This window comes from Nicotiana tabacum, chromosome 8 (genome assembly GCF_000715075.1).
Source record: "Nicotiana tabacum cultivar K326 chromosome 8, ASM71507v2, whole genome shotgun sequence".
NCBI classification, from domain to species: domain Eukaryota; kingdom Viridiplantae; phylum Streptophyta; class Magnoliopsida; order Solanales; family Solanaceae; genus Nicotiana; species Nicotiana tabacum.
In genome coordinates this window covers 128,298,440-128,321,541 of record NC_134087.1, presented here as the reverse complement: position 1 = coordinate 128,321,541, position 23,102 = coordinate 128,298,440, and the positions used below count along the sequence as shown (strand labels likewise).

The 23,102-nt window shown below is 39.1% G+C and overlaps 2 protein-coding genes across 2 annotated transcripts; both read left to right on the top strand.

Moving 5' to 3' along the window:
* The first annotated feature begins 9,924 nt into the window (after positions 1-9,924).
* On the top strand, positions 9,925-15,053 carry LOC107781459 (18S rRNA (guanine-N(7))-methyltransferase RID2). Its single transcript, XM_016602158.2, has 9 exons — positions 9,925-10,158; positions 10,627-10,702; positions 11,710-11,793; positions 11,882-11,937; positions 12,872-12,928; positions 13,330-13,379; positions 13,523-13,675; positions 14,383-14,518; positions 14,684-15,053. The coding sequence occupies exons 1-9, from the start codon at positions 10,063-10,065 to the stop codon at positions 14,846-14,848; spliced, it is 873 nt and encodes a 290-aa protein (XP_016457644.2). The 5' UTR covers positions 9,925-10,062; the 3' UTR covers positions 14,849-15,053.
* A 1,409-nt stretch (positions 15,054-16,462) lies between these two features.
* LOC107781458 (uncharacterized) lies at positions 16,463-22,735 on the top strand. Its single transcript, XM_016602157.2, has 5 exons — positions 16,463-16,669; positions 18,787-20,473; positions 20,804-20,908; positions 21,083-21,256; positions 21,973-22,735. The coding sequence occupies exons 2-3, from the start codon at positions 18,882-18,884 to the stop codon at positions 20,835-20,837; spliced, it is 1,626 nt and encodes a 541-aa protein (XP_016457643.2). The 5' UTR covers positions 16,463-16,669; positions 18,787-18,881; the 3' UTR covers positions 20,838-20,908; positions 21,083-21,256; positions 21,973-22,735.
* Positions 22,736-23,102: the final 367 nt, after the last annotated feature.

Sequence of the window (23,102 nt, the reverse complement as noted above, 5' to 3'; positions counted from 1 at the left end):
CTAGTTTTGGTTAATTTCCATGTATGTCTTTAATTTCATCATTTGATTAGTGATTGGGTATAGAAATTGAGGAAAATGGAGGAAAGTTATTAGACCAAATTTTGAGGTTTTGATCAATATTTTGTTATCGGATTTGATTAAAATTGGTATGGGTGAACTCGTTGTTGAATGGGTGTTCGGATTTTGGGACTTTTATCCGATTTCGAGATGTGGGTTCGGGTCTACATTTTGGGGCATTTTTTAATTTTTTGTTAAAGTCTTGATTTCATTAATTAGATTAGTTTTTATAGTTATATTTAAAGTATGTAATTACTTTTGGCTAGATTTAGGCCATTCAGAGTCGAAAATCGAGGGAACTGCATTCTTATTGACTGATTGAGCTTTGTTTGAGGTAAGTGACTTGTTTAACCTTGTGTAGGGGAATTCCCCTTAGGATTTGGTACTGTTGGAATAATTGTGATATGTGAGTTCCGTGTACGCGAGGTCACGAGTGCTTACACGGGCTAAATGTTGAAAATCTGGTGTTTGCTAAGTAATCTCCTTTTTATACCTTAAATGAGTTATTCTAGCACGTGTAGTCTTCATGTTTAGCCTAATTTCACTTGTCTACATGTTTCATTGTTGTATTTATTATGTGTTGATTTTTGTGATTCTTGTTGTGATGATTGTTTTGTATTGGCACGAGGTTTCTTCCATGCGGTGTGTTATTGGCACGAGGTTTCTTCCATGTAGAGTGTGATTTGCACGAGGTTTCTTCTGTGCGGAGTGTGATTGGCACGAGGTTTCTTCCATGTAGAGTGTTATTGGCATGGGGTTTCTTCCGTGCAGAGTGTTATTGGCATGAGGTTTATTCCATGCGGTGTATTATTGGCATGAGGTTTCTTCTGTGCGGATTGTGATTTGGCATGAGTTTTCTTCCATGCAGAGTGATATTGTAGCACGAGGTTTCTACCATGCCGTTGTGAGATATTTACTTTTGAGACGACGAGGCCGTACATCAGGAGTGCCCCTATTGATTTCCTCTTTTTGTTATGTTGTTTGTTGTTGTTGTTGTTATTCCTTAACTCGTAAGATGTTCTTTTCCTTACGTGTTGTAATTGTCTTCCTATTTTCATGAGTTGTTGCCTTTCCATACATTCTAATTCTTTAATTAACCTGCCTGTTGTTGCTATCATTTCACTTCTGCCTTATTTCTTATATTCCAGTAGGGCCTGACCTGACCTCGTCACTACTCTATCGAGGTTAGGCTTGACACTTACTGGGTAACATTGTGGTGTACCCATACTACGTTTCTGCACATGTTTTGTGTAGACCCAGGTACTTCCTACCAGCCCCGATATTAGGAGAGTGTGTGATGCTGCTTGGAGACTTCAAGGTATATCTATCAGCTTCCGCAGACCTCGGAGTCCCCCTCTATCCTTATTATGTTGTCTTTTCTTTATTCTCTTAGACACTGATGTATAGAGTCATTTAATACTTCCTTAGAGTTTGTGACATGTAACTATCTGGTTTTGGGAATTGTTTATACTATGAGTTGTAGATTTTACTTGTACATATCGAGCGGCAGTTTTCAGTTTTATATATATATATATATATATATATCTTTTGATGTTGAGTTTTGTCGTTATTTAAGTTATTATTCAGTGATTTCGCACATTCGTTAGGCTTACCTAGTTTTAGAGACTAGGTGACATCACGACATTTTACGGAGAAAAATTTGGGTCTTGACAAGTTGGTATCAGAGCTCTAGGTTCATAGGTGTTATGAGTCACAAGTGGATTTAATAGTCTCGCGGATCGGTACGGAGATGTCTGTACTTATCTTCGAGAGCCTATGGAACTGTTAGAAAATTTTCAGACATCTGTACTTATCTTCAGGAGGTTATGGAACTTTTAGAAAAATTTCACTTCTTTGATTATTTATCGTACGAAATTGTTGACTTTGGCATTTTAAACTTCTATCTTTCTATTCTCTCAAAGATGGTGAGGACATGTACACTCGGATAAGATGACCAGACACCCGCGCCCTCTACTGGAGCCGTGAGAGGCTGGGCCGGGGTAGAGGTCAAAGGCGTCCACGTGGTGCAATTAGAGCACCCACACGAGCTGCTATAAAGGAGCCGCCAGTAGCTCTAGTCGGAACGCAGGCACCTGAGATGCCTGTTACTGCACCAGCTCTTTAGGAGACCCTTACCCAGTTTCTGAGCATGTTCGGCACTTTAGCTCAGGTAGGGTTGATCCCACTTGCTCCTGCCACATCTCAGGCCGGGGGAGGAGCATAGACTCCCGCCACCCGCACCCTTAAGCAGTGGGTTTAGGTCGACCAGGTTCTAGATGTTATACTAGTACAGCCGATAGCCCTAGTTCAGCCTGAGGCTAGGGCGGCAGTTTCTTAGGAGGAGCAGCGCAGGCTCGAGAGGTACAAGAAATACCACCCTCCTACTTTCAGTGGCTTGGCGTCATAGGATGCCCAGGGTTTTCTTGATAAGTGCCACCGTATCCTCCGTACCATAGATAGAGCGGAGTCTAGTGGGGTTTCTTTCACTGCGTTCTAGCTTAGGGGAGCGGCTTATTAGTGCTGGCGTGCATATGAGTTGGGTAGTCCGGTCGAGGAAGCTTCACTCACTTGGACTTAGTTCTCGGATATGTTCTTGCGGGAGTATGCTCCCTAGAGTCTTAGAGATGTATGGTGTGCAGAGTTTGAGCAGTTGTGCTAGGGTTCTATGACCGTGTCGGAGTATGCAGTTCGATTCAGCTATTTGGCTAGGCATGCACCTGCCTTGGTTGCTACTATTAGAGAGTGGGTCCGTTGGTTCATCGAGAGGCTCAACCCCAATATTAGATTTAGCATGGACCGAGAGTTGGAGATGGATATCACATACCAGCAAGTAGTGGGGATTGCTAGGAGATTGGAGGGTATGCTAATTCGGGAGAGAGAGGATAGAGAGGCTAAGAGGTCTCGAGAGTCTGACACTTATAGTGGTACTCATTTCCTAGCTGCAGCTCGTCATGGTAGGGGCTATGTGAGTCGCCCTATTCATTCAGCACTTCCAGCCGCCAGTTGTATTCTGGCTACTCCTACGCCCTAGACTCCTTATTATGCACCGCCAGTGTCTAGCGCACCTCCTGCATGGGGTGCTTTAAATGGTCAGTCCAGCCGACCTGGCCCGAGCCAGCCACATCCTCTGAGGGCTTATTTTGAGTGTGGCGTCACTCGCCATATGGTGAGGGATTGCCCTAGACTTAGGAGGGGTGCACCTCCACAGACTACTCAGACTCTGCGTACTCCACTGGGTCCTCATGTTATGGTTACAGCACTCGCTGCCACTCCACCTACTCAGCCAGCTCGAGGTGGAGGTCGAGCAGGTAGAGGTTGCCCTATAGGGGGAGGCCACGCCAAATATTATGTTTTTCCTGCTCGGACAGAGGTAGTTGCATCCGACTCTGTCATTACATGTATTGTTCCGGTCTTCCATAGAGATGCATCAGTCTTATTTGACCCAGTCTCTACTTATTCCTATGTGTCATGTTATTTTGCTCCGTATTTGGGTGTATCTCGTGATTCTTTGAGTTCTCCTATCTATATGTCTACACTTGTGGGAGATTCTATTATTGACCGTGTGTCTCGATCGTGTTTGGTTGTTCTTAGGTATTTAGAGACCAAAGCTAATTTATTATTACGAAGTCTGGTAGACTTTGATATTATTTTGGGCATGGACTAGTTGTTGCCCCATTATATTATTCTTGATTGTCACGCCAAGACAGTGACGTTGGTTATACCAGGATTACTACGGTTAGAGTGGAGAGGTACCTTAGATTATACTCCTAGCCGAGTTATTTCATTTCTAAGGGCTCAACGAATGGTTGAGAAGGGGTGTGATGCATATCTAGCTTATGTGAGAGCTGTCAGTATTGATACCCCTACTGTTGAGTCAGTTCTGGTAGTATTATCCAGATGTATTTTCAGCGGACCTTCCAGGCATGCCACCCAATAGGGACATAGACTTTGGTATTGATTTGTTACTAAGCACTCAACCCATCTCTACTCTTTCATATCACATTGTTCCGCCTGAGTTGAAGGAGTTAAAGGAGCAGTTACAGGAGTTGCTTGATAAGGGCTTCATTTAGTCCAGTGTGTCGCCTTGGGGTGCTTCACTCTTGTTTGTGAAGAAAAATGATGGTTCTATGTGCTTGTGTATTAATTACCGCCAGTTGAAAAAAGTTACAATGAAGAACATGTATCCATTACCTTGTATTGATGATCTATTTGGTCAGTTATAAGGTGCTAGAGTGTTTTCCAAAATTGGCTTGCGTTCAGGCTATCATCAGTTGAAGATTCCGGAGCCAGACATCCCGAAGACTGCTTTCATGACTAGGTATGATCACTACGAGTTCCTTGTTATGTCATTTGGGCTGACCAAGGCCCAGCGACATTCATGCATTTGATGCATAGTGTATTTCGGCCCTATCTTGACTCATTCATTATTGTGTTTATTGATGACATTCTGGTATACTCTCAAAGTCGGGAGGATCATGAGCATCACTTGAGGACTGTGTTCTAGACTCTGAGAGAAAACAAGTTATATGCAAAAAATTTAAAGTGTGAATTCTAGATAGATTCAGTGGCTGTTGAGTGAGGGGATCAAGGTGGATCCGAAGAAGGTTGAAGCAGTGCAGAGTTGGCCCAGACCGTCCTCAACTATGGAGATCCGTAGTTTTCTTGGTTTAGCAGGGTATTACTGTCAATTTGTAGAGGATTTCTCATCTATTGCAGCACCTAGACCAGGCTGACCCAGAAGGGTGCTCCATTTAAGTGGACAAATGAGTGTGAGGAGAGATTTCAAAAGTTAAAGACTGCTTTGCCTATAGGTTCAGGGTCTTATACTGTATATTATGATGCGTTGTGTATTGGTCTCGGTGCGGTGTTGATGCAGGACGGTAGGGTGATTGCCTACATGTCTAGACAACTGAAGGTGTATGAGAAGAACTATCCTGTGCATGACCTTGAATTAGTAGCTATTTTTCATGCCTTGAAGATTTGGCGGATATTTGTACGGTGTCCCTTATGAGATCTACAACGATCACTGGAGTCTGCAGCATTTGTTCAAATAGAATGATTTTAACTTGCGTAGGTGGTTGAAATTGCTTAAGGATTATGACACACCATTCTCTATCATCCTAGGAAAGCCAATATGGTGGCCGATGCCTTGAGTCACAAGGCGGAGAGTTTGGGTAGCTTAGCATATCTATCGTTAGCAGAGAGGCCTTTAGTCTTGGATATTTAGGCCTTGGCCAACTAGTTTTTCAAATTGGATGTTTCCGGTCTGAGCCCAGTTTTGGCTTGTGTTGTTCTCAGTCTTTTCTTTATGATTGTATCAGGGAGAGTCAGTTTGATGACCCCCATCTGCTAGTCCTTAAGAACACGGTTCAGCACGATGATGCAAAGGAGGTCACTATTGGAGATGACGATGCATTGAGGATGCAGGGCAGGCTATGTGTACCCAATGTAGATGGTTTGCGTGAGTTGATTCTCCAAGAGGCTCACAGTTCGCGGTACTCCATTCATCCAGGTACCGCAAAGATGTATCAGGACTTAAGGCGGCATTATTGGTGGAGGAGAATGAAGAAGGACATAGTAAAGTATGTAGCTTGGTGCCTAAACTGTCAGCATGTGAAGTATGAGCATCAGCAACCAAGTGGATTGCTTCAGAAGCTAGAGATTCCAGATTGGAAATAAGAGTGGATCGCTATGGATTTTGTTGTTTGGCTTCCACGGACTTAGAGAAAGTTTGATGCAGCTTGGGTAATTGTGGATAGGTTGACCAAGTCGGCCCATTTCTTACGAGTGATGACTATGCAGCTGGCTCGAGTTTATATCCGTGAGATTGTCAGGTTTCATGGCATGCCGGTATCTATCATCTCTAACCGGGGCATGCAGTTTACACTACAGTTCTGGAGGGGCGTACAACATAAGTTAGGTACTCGGGTTGAGTTGAGCATATCATTTCACCCTCAGACGGACGGGCAGTTCGAGCGCACTATTCAGATATTAGAGGATATGCTCCGTGCATGTGTGATGGAGTTTGGGGTTCTTAGGATCAGTTCTTACCACTTGCGGAGTTTGCCTACAACAACAACTATCAGTCGGGCATTCAGATGGCCCCGTATGAGGCTTTGTATGGTATACGGTGTCGGTCCCCAGTGGGTTGGTTCGAGCCGGGCGAGGCTAGGCTATTGGGTATAGACTTTGTTCAGGATGCTTTGGAGAAGGTTAAATTGACTCGGGATCGACTTCGTATAGCCCAATCCAGACAGAAGAGTTATGCAGATCAGAGCGTTTGCGATGTTGCATTCATGGTTGGGGAGCGGGTCTTGCTCCGGGTTTTGCCCATGAAGGGTGTTACAAGATTTGGGAAGAAGGGCAAGATGAGCCCAAGGTTTATTGGCCTGTTCGAGGTATTGCATCGAGTTGGGGAGGTTTCTTATGAGCTTGCCTTGCCTTCCCAGTCTATCAGGAGTTCATCCAGTATTCCATGTTTCTATGCTCTAGAAGTACCGCATCGATCCGTCCCATGTGTTAGATTTTAGCTCAGTCTAGTTGGAAAAGGATTTGTCTTATTTTGAGGAGCCGGTGGTCATCTTGGACAGACAGGTCTAAAAGTTGAGGTAAAAAAACATTGCTTCAATGAAGGTTTAATGAAGGGGTCAGCCAGTCAAGGAGGCGACTTGGGAGACCAGGCATGATATGCGCAACTGTTACCCTCATCTTTTCACCACTTTAGGTGTTAGCCCCGATCCCCTATTTATTGCTACCTCTATTTCATTTTGTGGTTATTGTACTTGCCGGGGTGCTTGGCGTCATGTTCGGGAGAGTTTTGGAGTGGTATGCGACACATAGTCCCTAAGTTTGAAGTTTGAATTGTAAGAGTTGGCCATAATTTGACTTGTGTGAAGAAGACTATGGAATGGAGTTTCGTCAGTTCCAATATCTCCGTATGGTGATTTTGGTCTTAGGAGTGTGTTCGATTGTTGATTTGGAGGTCCGTAGGTAATTTCATCGTTAATTGGCGAAAGTTGGAAAATTGGAAAGTTTTTGGGAAATTTGACCAGGAGTGGACCTTTTGATATCGAGGTCGGATTCTGATTTCGAAAGTTGGAGTAGGTCCGTAATGTCAAATGTGACTTGTGTGCAAAATTTGAGGTCAATCGGACGTGATTTGATAGATTTTCGGCATCGTTTGTAGAAATTGGAATTTCCTTAGTTCATTAGGCTTTAATCAATGCGCGATTCGTAGCTTTAGCAGTGTTTAATGTTATTTGAAGGCTCAACTAAATTTGTATGATATTTTAGGACTTGTTGGTATAGTTGGTTGAGATCCCGGGGGCCTCGGGTGTGTTTTGGATCATGTTTGGAATATTTCGGGACTTGTTAAATTGATGAAATCACTAATGATTCTGATGATGGTTTCCTTTAGTGCATTCACGAGAGGGGTCTCGCATTCGCGAAGAGGTTCTGGGTGGAAGGTGAGGAATGCTCTTCGCATTCGCGTATGAGCCCACACGTTCATGAAGAAGAGTGGCAAAGGGGTGGACCTCACGCTTGGCCTACGTGTTCGCGTGGGAGGCTCCGCGTTCGCGAAGGTCTGGGGTCTGTGATCATTACGTTCGCGTAAGAAGTTTTTGAGCAGTAGCATTTTTGTGCTTCATGAACGCGAGGGAGCTTCTGCGTTCGCGAAGAAGGAAACACCTAGGCAGATTTAATTGTTCAAAAACGAGGGTTTGAGTTCATAACACAAAAATTAATTTGGGAGCTCGGTGGGAGGTAATTCTTGGAGAGATTTTCATGTGGGTGTTTGGGGTAAGTGATTCTTACCTAGTTTTGGTTAATTTCCATGATTATGTCTTTAATTTAATCATTAAATTAGTGATTTGGGGTGAAAATTTGGAAAAAATAGAGGAAAGTTCTTAGACCAAGTTTTGAGGTTTTGATCGAGATTTTGGTATCGAATTTGAGTAATTTCGGTATGGGTGATCTCGTGGTTGAACGGGTGTTTGGATTTTATGGTTTTTACCCGATTCCGAGTGTGGGTCCAGGTCGACTTTTTGGGGCAATTTTCTAATTTCCTATTAAAGTTTTGATTTCATTAATTAGATTAGTTTCTTATAGTTATATTTATAGTATATAATTGTTTTTACCTAGATTTGGGCCGTTCGGAGTGGGAAAATCGAGGGAAAGGCATTCTTATTGACTGATTGAGCTTGGTTTGAGGTAAGATACTTGTCTAACCTTGTGGGGGGGGGGGATCCCCTTTGAATTTGGTACTGTTGTAACAATTGTGATATGTCAGTGCCGTGTACGCAAAGTGACGAGTGCGTACACGGGCTAAATATTGGAAATCCGGTTTTTGCTAAGTAATCTCCTTTTTATACCTTAAATGAGTTATTCTAGCATGTATAGTATTCATGTTTAGCCTAATTTCACATGTCTACGTGTTTCATCTCTTAGTTGCAATTTATACAACATGCTTAGTTGATTTACCTGTTATTCCTTGATTCCGTATTTGTGCTTTAATTGTAGGATTTTCTTGCTTGTAATATTATTGTTGTATTTATTACGTGTTGATTTTAGTGATTCTTATTGTGATGATTGTTTGGTATAGGCACGAGGTTTCTTCCGTGTGGTGTGTTATTTGCACGAGGTTTCTTTTGTGCGGAGTGTGATTTGCACGAGGTTTCTTCCATGCGGAGTGTGATTGGCATGAGGTTTCTTCCGCGCGGTGTGTTATTGGCACGAGGTTTCTTCCGTGCGGAGTGTTACTGGTACGAGGTTTCTTTCGTACGGAGTATTATTGGCACGAGGTGTTTTTCCATGCGGTGTGTTATTGGCACGAGGTTTCTTCCGTGCGGAGTGAGATTGTAGCACGAGGTTTCTATCGTGCCGTTGTGAGATATTTACTTTTGAGACTACGAGGCGGTACCTCGGGAGCGTCCTTTTTGATTTCTTCTTTTTGCTGTGTTATTTGTTGTTGTTGTTGTTCCTTAACTTGTAAGATGTTCTTTTCCTTACGTGTTGTAATTGTCTTCTTGTTTTCCCGAGCTATTGCCTTTTTGTACATTCTTATTATTTCATTAACCCGCTGTTGTTGCTATCATTTCACTTCTGCCTTATTTCTTATATTTCAATAGGGCCTTGATCTAACCTCGTCACTATTCTATCGAGGTTAGACTTGGCACATAGTGGGTACCGTTGTGGTATACTCATACTACGCTTCTGCACATATTTTGTGCATACCCAGGTACATCCTACCAACCCCGATATTAGAAGAGTGTGTGCTGTTGCTTGGAGACTTCAAGGTATATCTGCCAGCGTCTGCAGACCTCGGAGTCCCTCTCTATCCTTATCATGTTGTTTTTTCTTTGTTCTCTTAGACGCATGTATAGAGACATTTAGTACTTCCTTAGAGTTTGTGATTTGTAACTACCGGGGTTTGGAAATTGTTTATATTCTTAGTTGTAGATTTTACTTGTACATGTCGAGCGACATTTTTCAGTTACATATATATATATATATATTTCGTTGTTATTTCAGTTATTTCACATATTTGTTAGGCTTACTTAGCTTTAGAGACTAGTGCGATCACGGCATCTTAATTTGGATCGTGACAATTGAAAGCAGGAAAAATGCTACACGGAGTTGGGTGAAGCAGGTTTAAATTTTTGCACGTTAAGTCTCACCCTCGCCCCACCAACGCCGTCCCTGAATATAATATGCATTTTAGGAAAGCGAAATTTTTTCTCTAAAAACCGATAAACATATTCAATCTAGTGAGAATCCAACGTAGCCTTATTATTTATTTTGATAAATAAAAAAATATTTATCAACAGGGTAATAGGACATAATGAAAAGAAAGGGGCAAATATTGGACATAATTCTGAACTACGGGGAACAAATCGATATTTCCCCTTAATTTCGCCAGGGCTTTACTAGGGTTTAACAGAGAAATTGTAGGCCTTTCTTCTTCGGAAAAAGGGGAAGCAAATTAGCTTCCCTCAACTCACAAAAATGTCAAGACCAGAACTTCTAGCACCGCCAGAAATTTTCTACAACGACGATGAAGCTCGCAAGTACACCTCATCTTCTCGAATTATCGACATACAGGTATGTAGCCTATTATTTTGTCTTTTTAATGGTATATTCATAGTGCTACAGCCCGAGGCGCATTTAGGATGTTAATTCAATGTGTTGAAATAGCACAAAACGTGACGCTGTTTGATTGTCATTGAGTTTAAGAAAGAAATATAGACTTTTGAAATTTGTGGTTTAAAACAACCCATTGACATTTGTGTGATAATAATTATCTTCTTAAGTGTAAAATGAAATTTTAAGTTAATGTTTTTAAATATAGAATGTGTCATTCTTTTCGGGATAGACTAAAAAGAAAATTGTGTCACATAAAATGGGATATAGGGAGTATAACTTCCTAATAGTAGGCGCTTAATTTGTAAAAGTATATATTTTAAAAATATTTCAACTATATAAGAAAGCATAATGGATGTGCCCGCACGTGCTGCCAATAAAGTTATATGGCGTAGGATGCTTCTGACGTTTGTTTGTATTTTCTGAAAGACACAACTTTCTGAGAGAGCATTGGAGCTTCTTGCTTTGCCAGATGATGGCATCCCAAGATTACTTCTTGATATTGGTATGTATGTATATTTATGAGTATTTAGCTGAAACTTTTTGTAAATGTAATATATGTGAATTCGATGGGCTGGATTTAGCATTAATTTGATATTTGTGAATGAAAAGAAACAGAATGGAATCTTTTTAGTTGATATATGAGCATAGTAAGGGTAAAGGAATAATTGAATCATGTTTTACAGGTTATTCATTTTAATTTCTTATCTTAATTGCTAAGGCGTGAAATACTTGTAAAGAGCATTCTGAGCTTCATGTTGCACTTAAAGATAGTTTGATAGGACTAGTGTTCGAGCGGTGGAAGCAGCCACTAGTGCTTGCATTAGGGTAGACTGTCTACATCACACCCTTGAGGTGCGGCCCTTCCGCGGGCCATGCGTGAATGCAGGGTGCCTTATGCACCGGGCTGTCCCTCTTTTTTTTATATTGATATTGTAGTAAATAGGAGAAGGTAGCCAAGCTGAGAAAATCTCCTATTATCCTATACTTGTCCAAGCATGGTTGGTCCTTCTCGTGTATAGTAAAGCTTATTCAACGCTTATGGGTATAGTGATTAGGGAAGAAGAAGAAAGGAACAAATTTACAAGGTGTTCACTCATCCTATGTGAAGAAAGTTTTAAAGGTTTAACTTAAATCGGAAAAACCCAAGTGTTTAGCCTTTTTAAATTGTTGAACAATCACAATAGCACAAAGTGCTTGATTGGCCTTTTATACTGTAGAATGAGAAAGTGCCTTAATGTTTACTGGTGTAAAGATATATAGTAGCCAGGTTTGGTTTGTGTGCTTCTGAGTTTAGTTGGGTAGATTAGATCATCCTCAACACTTGAATGGCTGTAATATCTGGAATTGTTGTACTCATGGATCCTACAGCTTTATTTTCAAAAGAAAGACGTTCCTTTTTGCATTTTCAATTGTTTAGTTTGAGATTTCATGCTTATTTCACCTTATTCAGTTGTAGAAAAACTCAAAGAAAAAAAAGAGTGATGTTTCGTTCTTTCTTGCTTTTCAAAGGTTGTGGATCAGGTCTAAGTGGGGAGACACTCACTGAGCATGGACACCAGTGGCTTGGTTGGGATATATCAGAATCAATGCTTGGTTCGTAAATTTCTTCTTATATGAGTAAATAACTTTGATCTTGCTATAACCGTTATTGGACTGCTAAATAATGGTTTTCATTTTCTAGATATTGCATTGGAGCGTGAGGTTGAGGGTGATCTACTTCTGGGTGACATGGGTCAGGTAGGTCACTTAGTTTCCTCTGAATGATTGCTTTATCCTACTCTCAATTGTGATTGTATGCACCTTGTTATTATTCTATATTCCTATTGCCAGGGCTGTAACTCCTTTAAAATTGTCAAGACAGGTACATGCTCCACCACCCAGAGTACATGTCTTATCGGTTGAGAAATCTCAAAGTGCAAAAAAAAAAAAAAAGGGAAATACTGTGGTAGAGTCTCGTGAAAACATTAAGCATGCTAATGAACCTATCAAAAAATGTTACAATTTACCAATTCATGGAAGCACACCTTCAGCTCTTCCCATAAGTCTCTAAGTATGATAGCCCATTTTGGGTGATATATCTTTCTTCTCTGTTTCGAAGATATCAAGTGATGATGTTTAGCTTACAAGTTTACGCATTGTAATGCTACTCTCGAATTGAGAGCTGGATATCCACAATTTCATATCTCATAGTATATATACCTATTTATTAGGTGGTGTTTTGCACCAATATCAGCCCATGTACATTTCTTCCCTCTTATATAATGTGAAACAATTATCTACCTATAACTATGGTGTATGCTTGGGATTTTCAAGGCAAAGGCATTGTTGCCATATTCTTAGTCATTTGCATGATTTGCTTGCAAGGTCCTTTTTTCTTTTTCTTTTTTGCTAAAAGACGGATAAGATGAAAGATAGTGAAATGTGGCTGCCTATCTTGGTGATCGAGTATGCAATTGAGATTACTATAAACTGAGTTGTACTAATCTTTGTTCTTTGAAATTTAGTACCTTCTTGTAAAATAATTATTTTTCTCATTGCTCTTGATAAAACTTGTGTTGATAAAGATGTTACAAGTTGTCAAAGAATGGATAAATCAAATTTGTACCTGCTATTTTTCTTGCAACCTGTTCTTATATGGAATACCACAAATGATTGGTTGCATCTATCGTAGGGCTTAGGGCTTCGACCTGGTGTTCTGGATGGTGCCATCAGTGTCTCAGCTGTGCAGGTATCTTTTTCTCTTCTTTGTTGAGATCTTCAGTTTTACCGAGTTGATAATGGTGATAGTTATCAGCCGGAACTTGACAATTTAGAATCATGTATGGAATGTTATTGTTTGATTCTTCATAATCAATTCTGTGCATTTGATATGAAAATATTTAGCCTGTGCATTACTTTCAAGAGTCACGGCTTGCTGTTAACTTCGTTCTCATCATCTCCTTTGCATATGTTTTCTGATTATGACTTCATTCGGTTCCTGTATGAATCAACTTTAGATTTTTTTGGTGAATTATCAGTATTTAATGATTTCTCCTCATAAAAAATCAGTATGTACCAATTTATATAGCCTCTTAACACATTAGTGCTTATCAGTTCTGAACTTCTGATGTACATAATTTTCCCAAGCAGTGGTTGTGCAACGCTGACAAATCTTCTCATGAACCTCGGATAAGATTGAAGTAAGTAGAAAATTTCGTTCTTATTGTTAGTTGGTAAATTGTGCATATTAACCTGTTTAAGTATTTACGATGTCATTGTAGTAGAATAAATCATTCTCCTTCTAGCTATCTAAGTAGTATGAATTTTGCTCATAACTCCTCAGGGCATTCTTTGGTTCCTTGTATAGAAGTTTGGGAAGGGGAGCAAGAGCAGTACTCCAGATCTATCCTGAAAATCTTGCTCAGCGGGAACTGATTCTGGGTTTTGCCATGCGAGCTGGATTTTCTGGAGGAATAGTTGTTGACTACCCACACAGGTTAGGAAGACGCTTATAAACTTGTTTTGCTGTCATTTTCGTTTTCTAATTTCATTGTGTAATAGTTTTGAAATTAGCATTGGTTGACCTGAGTGCCAGCTCATTCCTCAATGGTTGACCTGGCATGTCTAAACGGAAGTTTTATACATCTAAGTTGCAGTTTTTTCCTTCTAGTTATAGCTTAATTTTTTTAGTGTTCCTTTCTTAGTTGTTACCTTCCAATATATCTGAAACGATATAGTTTAGAAGCAGCAACAATTAAAGCAGATGAACACTTATTAACCACACGCTGGCTCTTGCGACCATCAGGTTTTCCTCCTCTGAACTTCCCAATACATCTCTCGTGCTCAGCATCCATGCCAGATGAATCTTACTAATCTCCCTCCTAACAATTTGCAAGGGATGGGTTAGTGTGTAAGGATTAAGTAAAAGTCATTCCTTTTCTGCAAAATACTAGGATTTTATTTTTACCCGATTGTGTCTACATTTCATTTGACAGTTTCTAAATCTGAGTATTTTCTCTACTTCCTTTGTAACTACTTCTGAAACGTTGTATATCTTTTAAATTATCTGTCGAATCTTAGACTTAGTGCAAGTTTTCTTCACTTCCCAGGATATGACTACAATGCATTTTCAAGTGAAAGTTCAATTCTTTTTTATTTGGTTGCAGTCCTAACACAAGGTTGCATGTTCTTTCTTTGTCACAGTTCTAAAAGGAGGAAAGAATACTTAGTTCTGACTTGTGGTCCACCGTCTCTCAGCACCACTACTCCAGAGGGAAAGGGTGAAGATGGAGGGAGTTGCTCTGATGAAGACAGCAGCGAGGATGAAGAAAACCAGACAGTAAGTAATTCAAGGGCAACTGACTAACTGCGCTGAAGCGAACCAATGGCTCTTCTCCTCCTTACCATCTATTCTTTTTATTTACTCCTGTTACTATCTTTTCTTCTCTATCTTCTGTTGCTATCTTTGATCATCCCGTTTTTTTCATTTCACCCTGCCCTGCAGGTTTGCATATCTGACCGGCGTAGACCTAGAAAAAAGCAAAAATTGAACAAGAAAGGCAAAGGGAGGGATTGGGTTCTGAAGAAGAAAGAACAGATGAGGAAAAAAGGGAACGCAGTTCCTCCAGATAGCAAATACACAGCACGTAAAAGAAAAGATCGGTTTTGATCCATTAGTAAGATATATCCAGATTGATTTATTTGTTTTGAACAGAACTTGAGTTATTTTTTTGTGTGTATTATGTAAAGATTCTGGGAGTCTTGTGAGACCTAAATATTATTTTTCAGCTGAGTTCAAGAGTAAACAAGATAGTTGGAGGTTGCTTTTCCGGAGATTTGAAGCCTAGTTTGATCATGTAATGTGTATTTACACCTATCCTGGAGTTACTTTTTTCCTTAAGCAGTAGAAACTGTGTCTATTTTTCAAGTGGCGGGATTCGTTGTCAGTTTGTTATCCCTTATTTTAGCATCTAGGGTGAAATCCCAAGTTAATAGTTAAGAGTGGGCCGAGGAAGAATTGTTGAATTCACTTTAAAGAGAAAGAAACTACTAGGTTTAAGTTTTCTATGACCATTTATAGTCTTTTTGGCAGTTAAAATGAAACAACTTCTCCTGTTGCATTTGTCCTCAGGCTGGTTAATCTAGAATTTTGCCTTTTCTTGGTTCTTGCTTCGTTAATTCTATACATCTGTATGTCAATATTGACAAAAACAGTCATGCACTTGGGTTGAGTTTTGATTATATTAGCGATATTCAAGAAGGAAAAAGAATGCAAACATTACAACTGGTACATTCTAGGTTGATAAAATCTACCTATTCGTGTCTTCTATTTTATTTTAATACAAATTTTGAAATTCACTAGTATGTTTGCACCATACTGAGTAGGTACTATGTAGTAAAACCCAACGATACTGATCTCATGCATGTTGTATACGGTCAAGCACCGTGCTTGCCCTTTTTATATGACTGATCGAGACTGGAACATGATGGGCCGAGGTTCATCCTCGAGTTATATCGTTATATCGAACCATGATGCAAACTTAGGTTGCCGAGCTCGTGGCCCTGAGACCGATCAAGATTGAGATCGAGACCGAACAAGATAGAGACCGAAAGAAGCTTACTGAGCCAAATAACGGAAAGTCGAAACATCCACAATCGGGCGAGGATCACGGCATGACTCCCGACACGTATCAAGAAGAGGTCGATTAATTAGCCAATCATGAGATTTCTTACCTCATATAGAATTGCATCTAGAGTAGGACTCCCCTACTATATAAAGAGGGATATGATAATTTGTAAACCATATCATATTCATGCAATACTAAACAACATACTGTCATTTTCTAGCTTTCATTATCTTGTTATTCTGTTCATAAGCAAGTTGAAACATATTTGGTTCAAGGGTGACTGAACTCGAGGGCCAAGGCTGTTCAATTCGTGTGATTTGCATTATTTCTTTCATCGTTAATATCAATATTAATTTATTCTTCTTAATTTGTACTAAATTATAACACATGTCCTTAAAACCGCGTATAAATTCAATTGTTGTCCGATTTTAGGGTAAAAACATGTCAAGGTAAACAATTTTACCACAATACTCATCTTATAAGAAAGAAAAGGTTTTCAATTTTTTCTTAATTTTTTTACTTTGGCGTTTGGTTGAGAATAATTTTGTCAAAAACTGAAAAACTTTTTGCAACAAATTTTCAATTTTCAAAATAAAGAAAGTCCTTGTGATAAAGACAAAGTAGAGAGGAAGTTAACGTAATTACAAAAAGAAGCATTGGCTACTTCTTTAGGACACTGGCAAAGTACAAATACAAACTCCATATTCCTCAAGTCCTGTCATCGTACATTACGAACAAACGTTTGACACACACAGACCAAAGTTTCAGTCCTGTCGTCTGTCTCCTCCTCCCTTCCCCCGCCGACCCAGCCCTAGTGGGGAGCAAAAATACCCAGGAAAAAAAAAATAAAACGAAACAGAGAGGTACTAACTACTACTTTGTTAATTAAACACGTGTTTTTGCATGCATAATTCTTGAAATTTATGGTGGTTTGATTTTGTAACTTCTATTCGTACTCAAATCTTAGTATGTACGTGCGTTTGTGTCGTTTATTGAACAAAAAATATGTAAAGGCCCAAAAACAGAAAAGCAAGAAGTTAATTAATTAAGAAGAAGTGGACTAGTTCGTTGCTTTTTTCTCTATGTGCTTAATTATTCTATCGTTTGTTACCCTTAATCATGAGAGGTTACAAAAATTGAAAGGATTGTTCCTTGACTTACAAAATCACACCAATTCAGCTCCTCAAGTATAGAATCTTGACTTACTTTGTTCTTTTATTGCTCTTTTTTATGTAATTTTGGTTATGGGCTTATAAATAGTAGTAGAATATATAGTTCATTATGGGTTATAATGTTTGTGGTAAGATTCAGGATTTTAACTTTAAAATTCTTTGCACTGAACTCATTATACTTTTTAAATTACGGGTTTATAATCTAGTATTTTTTGAAATTTTGTCGCTTTTAGCACTAAGGCTACATCCGCCGCTGCGTGGTTGGATTAAAGCTACTTACATTTGCAGTATTTCTTTTTGCCTTTCTCTTTTTTGGTTGTTTTTGTTTACTGAATGTGATTGTTTAATTGTAATTATCCAAAGGTAGTGATTAAAGCTGACTTGAATGTTTTGCATATATTTGTTGGTGTTCTGTTTTTACTCTCTGCAGTAAGGAAGTGTGTTAACCCTTAAAACAGATAACAATTGAATTTATATGCGGTTTTAAGGATGTGTGGATAGATTCAACATAAATAATCAAGAATGTTAGATAAATGAGTTAAAGATAAAATGAATAACCAAACCAATTGTGACGTTAAAGCCGGACTCGGATTTAAGCTGAACAATAGTTTTGTCCTCGACCGGACCATTAATTTGAAGCCAAATATATATATGAAGAACAACAATTAAAATAAGAACTTTCAATAGCTAGGAAGCAAAGAAACAAGTATGTATTGCCTTGATATGCGTGTTGCCATATCTTATTAAAGAAAAAACTTTCCCTTTATATAGTAGGAGAGTTTCATCCCTAGTACAATTCTAAAAAAAGGTAAAAATCCTCCTTTATCGTCAATTACTGATCCGCTGCCGACTTCAGGCAAGATTTGCGCCTTGATAACTAGTGGGGTGCGGATATCACGTCCCTTTGTTAGTCGTGTGCAACCGTTGCCATGCTTTCCGAGGTCTCGGAGCTCGTTCGGGGTTCGGGGAAGTGTTGTCTTATCAGGCCCGACGGCGAGCACTCCGTTCGGGGCTTAGTACGAGAAATTCCCGGCTTCCATTCTGATCCCATGTAGTCACGTCCTTGCTTCGTTTGACCCACCGGGAAATTGGGGTGTGTGTCAGCCCCAGTTTTTACCCGTATACAAAGTGTTCATTGGGTTCTTCTCTTTTTGTATTGATTTTTCATTCATTATCCTGAAAAGTTAAGTTGGAAATTCACTTGTAAAGTCTATCCTCCAATTTCTTTTCTTTCATTGTATTGTTCAATGATTGAATTGTCTCCAATATACAGTTCAAGCTTCCAATAATTCTGTCTCCAGCTCCTGCTGGCATGACTTACTGTTATTGAACTAGTAATATTTTTATGGTAATTGCTTACAAAGATAATGCAATAGCTTAAGCTCTGATACCACGATATTGAGCATCTATCGCATTGTTTAGTTTCAGTATTAAGTAACCTATGAAACCATAAAATTCGTCCAGTTTTCCTCTTCTGTATCATTTTAACTTTAGTTGTTCCTTGTTTCTCCTGAAATTGATCTGTGAGATCACAATCATTGGTGGAATAAATCTTTGTTGGTGGTTTATCGTTAGACATGTTTTTCTCTCTATCTGAAACTTCTCTTACAAGCTTCACTTTATTATTTTATTGCCTAATGGAGCTCTCAACTTTAATTACAAATTCACTGATCAAGAGTTGCAATTGAGCGAGACAACCACTCTGACTAGCTTGGACTTGAAGGAAAGAATGTTCTGCTAATATGTTATTTACTTCATGGTAAACGACTGAGCGATATCTCATGTTCTACTAACATTCTTTCTTATAGCCAGAAGATACATTTCTTCCACTGGAGAAATCTCAAACACTGTTAGTGAATCGTGTAGCCGTGCTGAGAGGAAAAACGGTTGTAGTAACGTACACATGCCACAAAAGAGTGATAAGTCCTTCGGGAAAGTGCCAACTAATTCAAATATCTATGCAGCTAACAGTGCTGGAAACCTGAATAATCACTCTGGGAAGGAAAACTATCAGCATATATGGCAAAGAATTCAGAAAAAGGACGCTAGTGTAAGCAACTGTGACTTGAAAAACTCAGACTTCTCGCAGGTTCATAATGGGTTAAATGATGATACCTTGAAAACAAAGCTTCCTATTTTTGTTAATGTTATTTTATCATCGAAATCAGCATTTACAGATCAGGAAAAAATCAAATTTCTGACGGACCTGAGTAGAAATAAGAGTCCAGGTTCCCTACAGGATCACGAAAGTAAGTATGGGAAAGGATCTCCTGTCAATGGAGCTTGTTTGAATTGTACTATGCAGTCAAATGGTGCAGCTGGCCGAATAGCTGGGGCAAAAACCTTGGGAAGTGCTGCAGATTCTCGTACTGAGACTAGTAATCTTAAGATTAGATATCAGAAAAAGAATGTTCATTATGTTTCTTCCCAACCATATTCAAATCCTTGTTCCTGTAACATGGAGGCAAGGGGAGATGTCCCAGTCCCAATTTCTGTTTCCAGTGTAGATAATAAAATGGTGGAGGATGGTTTGAACTTGTTATGTAGATCAGCGAACTTCCACAACCCAACTGAGCAACTAGCTTCTAAATGTCAACCTCCTAGTTCGTCTTCTCTGAACGTGGTAATAAATGCAGCTCAAAGTTTAGAAAATATAAAAGTTTTACCGGGTGTTACTCAGTTTAAGAAGTTGAGAAATTGTAACACGTGTACTACTACAGAGGAGCACAACAAGAATGCTGTTTCTTCAAAGTTGTTGATTCCTGGAGATAAAGCCCGTATATTTTCTAGTCTTCAAAATGATTTCAAAAGCATTTGTTGGGCAGTGACTGAGGCCCATAGGGCACAACTAGCCTCTGAAGCCATTGAGTTGGGTAAGGGCTATCCTGTTGCTGAGTTTGAGAAACTTCTTTATTTTGTCTCTCCAGTTGTGTGTCCACATATCCGGACTTGTCAGGCTTGTGTCCGTGGTCAAGGTGCACCTCTATGCAGGCATGAGATACCGAATGTCTCTTTGGGGAACTTGTGGAAGTGGTACGAGAAACATGGGAGCTATGGTTTAGAAGTAAAAGCGGAGGATCATAGAAGTTGTAGACAATGTGGGATTGATCGTCTTAAGTTCAGTGCATATTTTGTTCCACTTTTCTCAGGCGTTCAGCTCTTCAAGTACCATAGGACTCATACAAGCTATAAAGATAATGGAACTCCGGGGTCGATAGATGTGGTGGACTCTGGGATAAATAAAATATCTGAGGGTTCACCTATGGTGGACCTTCGCACTATATTTTCTGTACTTGTACCTCAACCTCGTGTTGAGGACTCAAGCTCTTTGCAAAAAAGGAATGTTGTCTCCGACTCCAGTTCATCTCCAGAGTGCAGCAGTTCAGATTTGCATCAACCACCAGTTGAATTTAAGTTGTCTGATGATAATGTGGAGCTTCTGTTTGAATATTTCGAACGTGAACAGCCTCAAAATCGTAAACCTTTATTTGAAAAGTATGTGGTACTTATGTTGTCTCTTATCAATTTAGTGCTGTTATTCGTTAGCATTATAAGTAATGTTCAATTTTTCACTGTAAATTTTGCATACAAGTAGGTCAAAGTTAAAATATTTATAGGAGATGTCCTCCTATAATCAGTGGTAAATGATGTTTCATATATTCAGTATAATTTATCACTAATCTTGGTAACTTCGGAAAAATATGATGACTAGTCCATGTCCTCCTACTATGCAACATTAGCCCATCGTTTGGATGATAGTCATATTGTTTGTGTCAGGCACATCAATTCGTTGCTAAGATGACTTTCTCCTACTCTCTGCTTTAGGATTCAGGAACTTTTTGCTGGTAATTTGCCTTGAAGTTCTGGAGTTTATGGAGATCCATCCGTCCTACAGTCCACTCGCTTACCTGACCTGCACCCTTATTCGCGGTTAGTATGGAAAAGGCTTCTAGTATGATTGTATTTAGTTTTTGAATGTGTGAAGCGCACGCAATGCACGATTGTGGTACTTTTTGGAAAAAGGAAATACGGGAAAGAAGTATGTGAAAGTATAAATGTAGAGGAAAATTCTATGTAGATCTAATGGTACTTTTGTATTTGCAGGTTTTCTGTTGCATGGTACCCCATTTATAAGATACCAAACGGTAACTTGCGTGCTGCTTTCTTGACTTATCATTCGCTTGGCCATTATGTTGGCAGAGGCCATACACTTGAAGCCCGTCATTTGGATGCCTGCATAGTTCTCCAGTTGTGGGCCTCCAGAGCTACAATGCTCAGGTTTGATATCAAAGCTTCTTATATATATATATATATATATAGATAGATAGATAGATAGATAGATATAGAGATAGTCAATGGGTCTTTTACATGTTACTGCAGATAGTGGCCATGTATAGACATAATCAAAATTGTCGATGTACTAAATGTGCATTTACACTGCTTTCTTTACCTTAACGACAAAGTTTCACAGAACATGCTGAAGTAGTTTGTTAATGAAAATTGATCCCTTTCCTGACATAATAACGAATAAAAACATTATGCTTAGAATGATACTTATTAGAAATATATTTATAACAAAGCACCAGCACAATTTGCACAGCTATGGGGATTCTTCTTACTGAAATCTGGCACGATAAGTCTTTAAAGGTCTTCTAAGAAAGAAACATATTTTGCTAAATGCAGTCAATTGAAAACTAAGCGTTTGCTCACTTAGATCAAGCAACTGCAACTTTAGACTATGAACTATGTATATAGTTAACTCAGCCTCAGTATACTCAGCACTACATGCGGCCAAGTCATTGAGTTTTGCCTTTGATTGCGTTTAAGTCACAATTAATAGTATTTATATAGATACTATAATACCAAACTCTTATTTCAATGCCTTTCTGGTTCCCAACACTTGTCCACTGGCATGTTGTCATTCACGCATGTAGATATGAAATACACAACGATGATATTGTATTTCTTTCTTTTTTTATGAATGGTGAAACTAGGGTGAATGCTGGTTTCAGCCAAGGCACTCTGCAGACCACCTGAAAGAAGTGACCTTGGATTCAGATCCTTGTTCAGCTCTACGAGATCGACTAAAAACATTAGAGCAGACTGCATCTCTTATGTCACGAGCTGTGAGAACGAGTGGTACAGAAACACTTGTAAACAGGCACCCAGATTATGAGTTTTTCCAGTCCAGACGATGTGAATTTCCTTGATCTATCATATTGCTCAACCATATATATATAATTCTCATCAATGGTTTTTCGGGTGTTTCCAGCTTCCACCATAATCCGAGTCCAACTATGTGAGGCTTACGTCCATCTCAATATTCTTAATTTTCTGGTTTGGAGATTCTTGTTATAAGGATTCTTTTTCTAGATAAAAATTCTGATAGCTGATATTTTAGCTTGAGAGATTTGTTATTTATCTGTGTATATGATACACTATGCCTGTTGGAATCACATCCTGCAGCTAATACATGAGTCTTTTATTTTCTGACATAGACCCCAAGGGGGTGGCTTAACAGTCAAGCTTAAACTTTGGTGAGCAAAATTATTTTATTTGTTTGTTCCAATGCTAATGGAGGATAGTGCTACCCAGTGAATTAATCGAGATGGGCACAAGCTAATCGAGATGGGCACAAGCTGATCAGTTGGACATTAAAATTATAGAAAATATTTTTGTAAAGTAAAATCCGGAAGTAGGAACTTTAATTCTTTGAAAACTCTAAAATTTATGAAATATTAGATTCTTTTACTTTTCTAATTTTATTCAGTCGGATAATCGTTATTAATTTGTTGCCATCACTAATTGGTTCTATTTACCTTGGAATAGTTATACCGACTGAGTCTTAAAGAAATATAACACTGGCTATCAATGCAATTTAACTGACTTTAATAGGTGGTCACTTTATTTATCCGGCTACCATATCGGTCTTTGTTGTAAAAAGTTATCTGTTGTTGTGGATCAATTTAACTCGATGGTATAAAAATCAATACAGCCAATATACAAAACCTATACAAAAAGGATTTTTTCATGTTAAAATAGCACGGTCTAGTCAGTTTTCGGATTGGTTATTAAAAAATAGCCAGCGTTTGCCAAGTCAATAAAAAATAGTCACTATTTTGCT

Bases quoted from the DNA above. Each gene is read 5' to 3' on its own strand.
- LOC107781459 (XM_016602158.2), top strand. From the start codon at position 10,063: ATGTCAAGACCAGAACTTCTAGCACCGCCAGAAATTTTCTACAACGAC. The intron at 13,380-13,522 runs GTAAGTAGAAAA...ATAACTCCTCAG, and splicing joins GAACCTCGGATAAGATTGAA to GGCATTCTTTGGTTCCTTGT. The intron at 14,519-14,683 runs GTAAGTAATTCA...CCTGCCCTGCAG, and splicing joins AGGATGAAGAAAACCAGACA to GTTTGCATATCTGACCGGCG.
- LOC107781458 (XM_016602157.2), top strand. From the start codon at position 18,882: ATGCCACAAAAGAGTGATAAGTCCTTCGGGAAAGTGCCAACTAATTCA. The intron at 20,474-20,803 runs GTATGTGGTACT...TCTCTGCTTTAG, and splicing joins CGTAAACCTTTATTTGAAAA to GATTCAGGAACTTTTTGCTG.